This window comes from Crinia signifera, chromosome 19, assembly GCF_055691185.1.
Source record: "Crinia signifera chromosome 19, ASM5569118v1, whole genome shotgun sequence".
Lineage (NCBI taxonomy): Eukaryota > Metazoa > Chordata > Amphibia > Anura > Myobatrachidae > Crinia > Crinia signifera.
This window is the reverse complement of record NC_139226.1, coordinates 18,029,432-18,037,622: the sequence shown is the minus strand read 5'-3', so window position 1 is coordinate 18,037,622 and position 8,191 is coordinate 18,029,432. Positions and strand designations below refer to the sequence as shown.

The following is an 8,191-nucleotide window of genomic DNA, read 5'->3' as shown; positions in this document are numbered from 1 at the left end:
GGCTCAGGCACTGTGTTGAGACCCTGTAACATCTCGAAAAATGTCTCTCTTGTTCCGGACCAAATTAAGAAAATATCGTCTATGAAACGAAAATAACATAACAATTTATCACCAAATGGTGAAACAATATATTTCTGTTCGTAATTGGCCATATACAAATTGGCATACGCCGGTGCCAGGTTTGACCCCATGGCGGTGCCGTTTACCTGCAGGTAATAATCAGCACCGTACATGAAGAAATTTTTCGTTAAAACCAGCTCTGTCAGAGACATGATGAATTCAATGGGAGGTTGAGTATGATTATTCATAATCAGATGTTGTCTGATTGCCTGCATGCCATCGCTGTGTGGTATTGCCGTGTACAACGATTGAGAAGTGGGGAGTGAGTTAATAAAGGTACGTGCAGATATTGAAAGCTTTAAAAGCACCTCCCTTAAAAAATTGTCTGGTGACAAATCAGAACCTTGGCTGGACAAAATAAAATCTCAAATCGAGACATATCATCAGGAGCTATTGCACTTTAAAAGAAAAAAACTAGAGACAGTGAATACTGACTACAAAACACATACCGTTTATAGGTGGCTGGTGGGGGAGGGTCACAAACCCACAGGACGTAGACCACCTAGGTATCAGAGACCACACAGCAATCCCAATCAATACTCAGGGAAATCCTCCTCAGAGGGAGAGTTCACTGATTCTAGTGACAATAGAGGCGAACAGGGTCTTTTTTTAGAACAAATAGGCCACCGCCGCAACAGGGGAGGCAGAGGCGCCGGAGGCTCCAACAGAGGCGAGGTGGGTGGAGACAGAAAAACACGGACCTAGATTTGGTATTTAATCTGTCTAAATATAAACTTACTGAGGAGGAGACCTCAGTGCTAGCACTAGGTCTCTCATTTGTCCCGACCACACCCCATAATCATTTCAATTGGGTGGTTGATAACTACCGCTTTGGTAGGAAGTTGAGGCTACGGGAATTTTTCCCAGACCCACAACCAACTATGTGTAAAGCAATACAACCCAAACCATTAAAAACTAGCACATTCGACCCACCCTCTAATAATCCCAGTATCAGTACATTCGTGAGAATGACTGAACACGAAATGAAACAAATTTCAGCCACCAAACCTAAATACCAAAACCTTACCTATAAACAACGACAGGCCTTAGCCGCCCTGAAAGCCAACTCCGAGATAGTGATTCGCCCCGCAGATAAGGGCGGGGCGGTCGTTATCCAAAATTGGTCCGATTATGACTTGGAAATAAAACGCCAGCTGAGTGATTAAGACACCTATTGTAAACTGACTGTGAATCCGACAACTTCACTTAAGGCGCAGATTGACACATCCATCTCCGTAGGGGTCTCGGCTGGATGGATCGATGAGAAAACTGCCAAACAATTGATGGTTGACCACCTAATAACACCCATCATATATACCTTGCCTAAGGTGCACAAGCGGCTGGACAGCCCCCCTGGCCGCCCAATTATATCGGCCCGGGGGTCATTTGTTGCAGCCGTTGGCAATATTTGTCGATAGGTACTTACAACCACTTGTATTAAATACTCCCAGCTATATTAGTGACACGTCCGACTTTCTGGACAAGATTCGTAGTGTGCAACTTCCCGAAACAGAGACATGGTTGATTACACTTGATGTACAATCGTTGTACACGGCAATACCACACAGCGATGGCATGCAGGCAATCAGACAACATCTGATTATGAATAATCATACTCAACCTCCCATTGAATTCATCATGTCTCTGACAGAGCTGGTTTTAACGAAAAATGTCTTCATGTACGGTGCTGATTATTACCTGCAGGTAAACGGCACCGCCATGGGGTCAAACCTGGCACCGGCGTATGCCAATTTGTATATGGCCAATTACGAACAGAAATATATTGTTTCACCATTTGGTGATAAATTGTTATGTTATTTTCGTTTCATAGACAATATTTTCTTAATTTGGTCCGGAACAAGAGAGACATTTTTCGAGATGTTACAGGGTCTCAACACAGTGCCTGAGCCTATCCGATTCACGCACACCATCGACCACCAAACCATCACGTTTCTCGATGTGACCATCTTCAGGGATGGTGATTCACTTGGTTCGACATTATACTGTAAAACAACGAATAGAAACACGTTGCTACAAGCAAGAAGCCAACATCCAGTCCACCTTAAGGAAAGCTTACCCATATCCCAGTTCCTCAGGGTACTACGTACCAATTCAACAGAGGCATTAGCAACAAGCCAGCTTGAGGAAATGAGAATGCGTTTCCTACAAAGAGGGTACTTACCACAGGTAGTCGACAGGTGTCTCACAAAAGCAAGAGCTCATCATCTCAACCCTAAACCTATACAGGTTAAGGATAATCGCCTGGTGCACATCAACACATTTGATCATACAGCCCATGGGGCGAAAGCAATTTATAAGAAGCATTGGCCGATTCTGGAAAGCGATACCACACTAAGGTTGCGCAAAATTCCACCACCCATGGTGGACATACAACAAATCCTGATGCGTCCCACGCTCAGACCTACCCCTAAGGGGACCCAGTGGTTAATCTGGTAAACCAGGTTGTGTACGCTGCAAGGGGTGCACTACTTGCAATGCCATGCTCGTAGGAAATACAGTGGCACACCCACACAGTGGGAAGCGGTATAAAATCAAGCATCGCTTAACCTGCGTTTGTAATCTATATTCTGATATGCCCATGTGGAGCCTATTATGTAGGCATGACGACACGCCCCTTTCGAGAGCGGATGGCGAACCACCGCTACACTATCCGATTGGCCCTCGATACGGGGGAAACGGATAAGCCAGTAGCCAAACATTGCATGGAACTTGGACACCAAGTGGCTTCGATCAAATCTATGTTAATAGATCATGTCCCCGTACCCCCGAGGGGTGGTGATCGAGTGAAGACCCTGAGACAACGTGAAGCCCAATGGATCTTTGACCTGGACACGGTCGCCCCTAGGGGCCTTAATGAGAACAATCCATTAAATTGCTTTCTTTAATATTTTTGGTGATCGGTGGTGGTGTGATGAAAAGGATGGCACTGACCTTAAGTACATCTCGCACCTAATTGCACACTAGTCTTGTGCGTTAGAGGACAAGATATTTTTTTCTCAGGATGTTCTTTTCCTTTCCTCTTTATGATGTTTTGCTTTTGACATTAAAGCCATAGTTGCGTTAGATGACTATGGTTACGAGTATAACCAAGGATATAAATATAGATGATATATGTGTGTATAACTTTAAATATAATATTTTGCGCACACACAAGCTTGTGATATACTAGATTGTCACATACTGTATATAGACTTACTCATGTCCATATTATTATTATGATAGTATGTCCTTTTTTTCTTTTCTTGCTTTTTTCTTTTTATATATAAGGTGAATTATGATCTGGATTATTTGGAGGTGATTGCTGGGACTAACCAGATTGTAAACTGACACACATTACTGCAGCTCTTTATACTCAAAGCCACCCACCAGACAGTGTTTACAACAGCTGGAACGCACCTCGTTTGAGGTGACACGCACGGCCATTTTGGAAATTGTACATATACGAAATTCTGCCCCTTAAAAACATATAATAGACGCGAGTTAAGCGAGCCAGACCACCTAGGAGGTCTGACTAGCACCTCTGTTATGAAATCGCTGTCATAGAAGTCCGCTTGACATGCTTTAACGTTAGTTTTGGACGGTGGAACGCACCGCAGTTTGTGTGAAACGCACGGCCATTTTATATTTTGCAATAGCAGCGCTGTGTAACCTATGAGAAACCAGGCTGTGGTCATGTGAGGTGCGGTGCTATGAGCATACTGAGCACCCGTACAGACATACACAGCTGAACTATATGCAATCAGAGTGGAGTGCTTTATAAGGAGCTTGCTGAATGAGTGTCAGTGTATCCTGACTCTTGTACTGTGTGGACGTCTAAGCTGACCTGTCTTGAGAAAGGCCACCTAGTGGCCGAAACGTAGACTACTATGCCTGATTGGTAATGTACCCTGAATAAACCTTTCATGATTTACTGGTGAGTGCCCTTATTGGAATATCCAACCCTGCTATCTATCTATCTATCTATCTATCTATCTATCTATCTATCTATCGCAGGATTTTCAGAAGGGGGTTTCCAGAGGGGCGGAGCAAAGCACGGAGAGGGACACTTAGGTGACCCAGTATATGCCGGGTCAGTTAAAGTATTATAGATAGACCAAATGTATATTAATAATAATAATAAAATATATCTTAGAATCCTGGGGGGTTTCTGGGTACTCAGAAACCCCCCTGCTTGCGCTACTGATAGAATATATATTTATTTACAGTTTCTTATATAGCGCAGCATATTCAGTTGCGCTTTACAAATATATATATATATATATATATATATATATATATATATATATATATAAAAATGAATTCCATTTATACAGGACAATAAGATACAAATAACCTTTATAATTGAAACATTTTATTCCAGTTTGTCATTTATTATAGCCACGAATTTTAAGAAAAATAAAAAATACAATTATATACAGAGTATTTCTGTGCATTTTTTTCAATCGTTTTGTTCTGTATTTTGACATCTAAAAATATATATTACTGTCATATGCATTAAAGTATGTATTGCAAGGAAAAATATAGAATTTAATGGCAGAAAATATTATCACATTACATCCACATTGATGGTGATAAAAATTGGCCCCTTGATGTGTTGTAAATATTGAAATTTCCAGAGTCCAGTAATTATGCTAAACTTTATATGTAAAAGTGAAATGCGTAGGACTAGGGGTAATTGATATATTTAGAATAATTATTATTACTTTTATTGAACGGTCAAATTACTAATATTTCACAATCTAAAAATAATCATGGACATATTGGGGTTTACTGTATTTGCCAAGATGTATTTGCAGGTGGGATGTTGCTATGGGAAACCAATCAGAATCTAATTCCTATTTATTTAGCACCTTCTAGAAGATGCTAGAATCTGATCGGTTGCTAGGGGTAACATCACATCTTCAATATAAATCCCATCTTAGGAAATAAACCTCAATGTTTTTTTTTTTTCATTTCATAGATTTTCTAAAGTAGCAAATTTGCCATAAGGACAGCAAGTATGGAGTACAATAACCCGGCACGTAGGCCCACGGCGTCATCACTGCAGAACATCTTAGCGTCAATATTTAATCCACTAATAGAAGCAACTTGAGGACCAAGCACATCGCAGAAGGATCTGGTAGCACAACCCCGAAAGGCATCATTTATGTTAAAGGTTCCTGTCATGAAGAGAAATCACAATTAATTTAACTTTTACTGTTAATTACAATTGAAAGAAAAGCACTTTAAGGCTGCCACGTAAAGTATTATATACTGTTACCACCGCATCCCTTTAATTCCGGACACATATTAATTACACAGGTTCTGTGGCTGGCTGACTTCAAGATTCCATTTCAGTTAGTTTTAATCAGCCACAGAACCCGTGTAATTAATATGTGTCCGGAATTAAAGGGATGAGGTGGTAACCATAGTACTATGGGTCAGGTTCCGTAAACAAAAGAACAAGTATTTTTGTGTCTGGAACAAACATGTTGCTATTCAGATGGAGCAAATACATTTCTATTGTGTGTGTGCAGGCTAAATACTGTCTGTTTTTGCATGTAGCCTACACATGTTAAACAACTTTATTTTCACACGGAACACAACCCACTGGAACACAGATTTCATCTGGAACACAACCCACTGGAATCTAACTCTCTGCACATGTTACATCTGAGGACAGAGCCAATTGAGAAAGGGGGGGGGGGGGGGTGTTTGTTGTCCAGGGCCTCCAAAAACCTTAATCTGGCCCTGCCCTTGTTTCATAATGGATTATGGGGAAGAGGGATCAGATATTCTAAAAAACAATACAACCAATTCACATATATCTACAGTTTATCTAGTATATTCTATAAAATAAATCTGATTGGCAAAAGCTCCTAGTTTATTGTAGTGTTTGGTACATCTCACCCCTTCTCTCCAATCCAATTACTGAATATCCTCTGTGGGCAAGTTGATAAAAGCATAATCAGAATTTACAGATGTCTTCTGTGGGTTTGATTATTAGAGGTTAAGAATCCTCAGAGTGTCCACCTTTACAGCACCTATAACGGTTCTTTATCCAGTGGTGGATTTTACCTATGAGCTGTCGGACTGCAGCACCACAAGTAAAAATTATCCAACCCCTCAGTCTCATCGAAGCCAGATGCAGTCCGTGTGACTGCACTGGCCTCACTGTGCCTGGCAGGGACTTCCCTTTGGAAGTCCTTCTACTTGCCAGTCACCCAACAGTATGGCAGTCCCATTGGGAGGTTTTCCCTCTCTCTAGGACTGTCAGACAGGCCAGCAAAATTGAGAGAGCGGTTTTCCTGTAGGAAACCACTCCCTACTTTACCGTGCAGCCATAACCTGCTTCTATGGACTGCAGTCGGTGCAGTCCACATAAGCTGAGGGTTTGCAAATGAGCAGTTGCAAAGCGGTGACAGCGCATGTGCTGGTCTCGGAACATGCGGCATAGACTGCACCAGTGCTGGGACCCGGCAGCTTTCTCCTCACCAGCTAAAGTCCACAAGGAGCCGCCGCTGACCATGGCTAAGTTAACACCCTAGAAAATGCGGAATTCGATAAAGCTGATCCCTACCGAAGCAGGAATGCAGGTCTCGAAAACTCCTAGATACAATATCGTTTTAAAAGAAATATAAAAAAGTCATTGAGCAATAGCTACAATTAGCCATGGATAACATCTTGTTATTTTCCAAAAAGAATCTGAAAAATGTAAATTACCCGTTAACTTTCTTGCCATACGACCACACTTGGTCTCTTCTCCAGTGCACTGGTAAGTGTCGCTGTTGTAGCAATAGTCAGATTTATCAGAATAACAGGTTCGGCAGGTCAGCCCGTTCTTCTGTAAGCTATCAGCTGGCACTTTAAAAACAAAAAAATAGAGAATAATAAAATATAGATTTATTGGAGGGACAGCATTATTCCACATAGGGGTAATATGGAAGATCCAGTCCAGAATTTAGAACAGCAGCAGTAGGAAAATGAGATCCAGTCCAGGTTTCCTAAACGGATGTGATCAAGATTTGTCTGATTAGCAGCACCTGTGTCTTCCTGTTATGTGTGTGTCCAGGGCAGGAGGTCATTGCTCCCAATTCTGAAAAGCACCTGGGTGAAAGGCAGGGTGCCGGACGGGACCCGACGTCGGGATCCCGACTGGCAAAACACAGACAGCCGGGTTCCCGATGGCCGTCGGCTATTTTCCCTCGTTCCACGACCCCCATAGAGGGAGAATAGAATAGGTGGCTCACATAGCCAGCCACCGTGCCCCTCAAGGAGCTTTGTTGTGCTCACCATGCTGTCTGGGTACGGCCAGTCGGGATCCCGACGACGGGATAAGGACTGTCGGGATCCCGACTGTCGGACACCTATACCACACCCGAAAGGCCGGCTAATGTAACACTATGTTAGGTTGCTTTGGTATGCTGCTTATCTGCTACAAACTAAGACCCAGGGTGGGATGTTATAACATCCACAGCCCTGTTTCGCCCCCCCCTTCGCCGCCCACCGCATTCTTAATGATTGCATATGCTCTAACATATGCGATCATTAACGCAAGGGACAGATCAAGCGATAAGAGCCGTCCCTTGCGATGCTGGACTTCCGGATCTGAGACCCGGGAGTCCATCTGCGCATGTGCAGAGCACGGCGCCGGCCGCATGGCATGCTGGGAGGGTTCCGTGACGGAACAGCGCTGCGGTAAGAAGCCCGTAGGCTTCTGCAGGGAATCGCCAGCTGCTACTGCAGAGGGGGGACAGAGCATACAGAAATGCGGGTACTTGTGAGTTATCCGGGCTGCCGATTTTTTCATCGCGCCCGAAATCGGGGGCATCGCGTCGGTCGTGGCCGTTATAAGGAGCCGCGACGCCCACGATTTCCCATAGACAGTAATGTTAAAAGACGCGATGGACCCGATTTCCGACACGATTTCCCATAGACAGTAATGTTAAAAGACGCGATGGACCCGATTTCCCATAGACAGCAATGTTAAAATAAAATTACAATGTGAAATTGGCCAATATGTTTTTAAAATAAATGTTTCATGGCCCCCCACCACCGTTAACGCCACCCC

At 43.1% G+C, this 8,191-nt stretch overlaps 1 protein-coding gene across 1 annotated transcript in view; it reads right to left on the bottom strand.

Annotated features, from left to right (window-relative positions):
* Positions 1-4,493: 4,493 nt before the first annotated feature.
* Positions 4,494-8,191, bottom strand: part of LOC146041452 (phospholipase A2 inhibitor gamma subunit B-like) — a 28,925-nt gene continuing 25,227 nt past the window's right edge. The window contains exons 5-6 of the mRNA XM_083161430.1: positions 6,844-6,984; positions 4,494-5,300 (exon numbers count right to left, since the gene is read on the bottom strand). Coding sequence (XP_083017556.1) covers positions 5,107-5,300; positions 6,844-6,984 — 335 coding nt within the window. The 3' untranslated portion in view covers positions 4,494-5,106. The remainder of the gene's footprint in view (positions 5,301-6,843; positions 6,985-8,191) is intronic.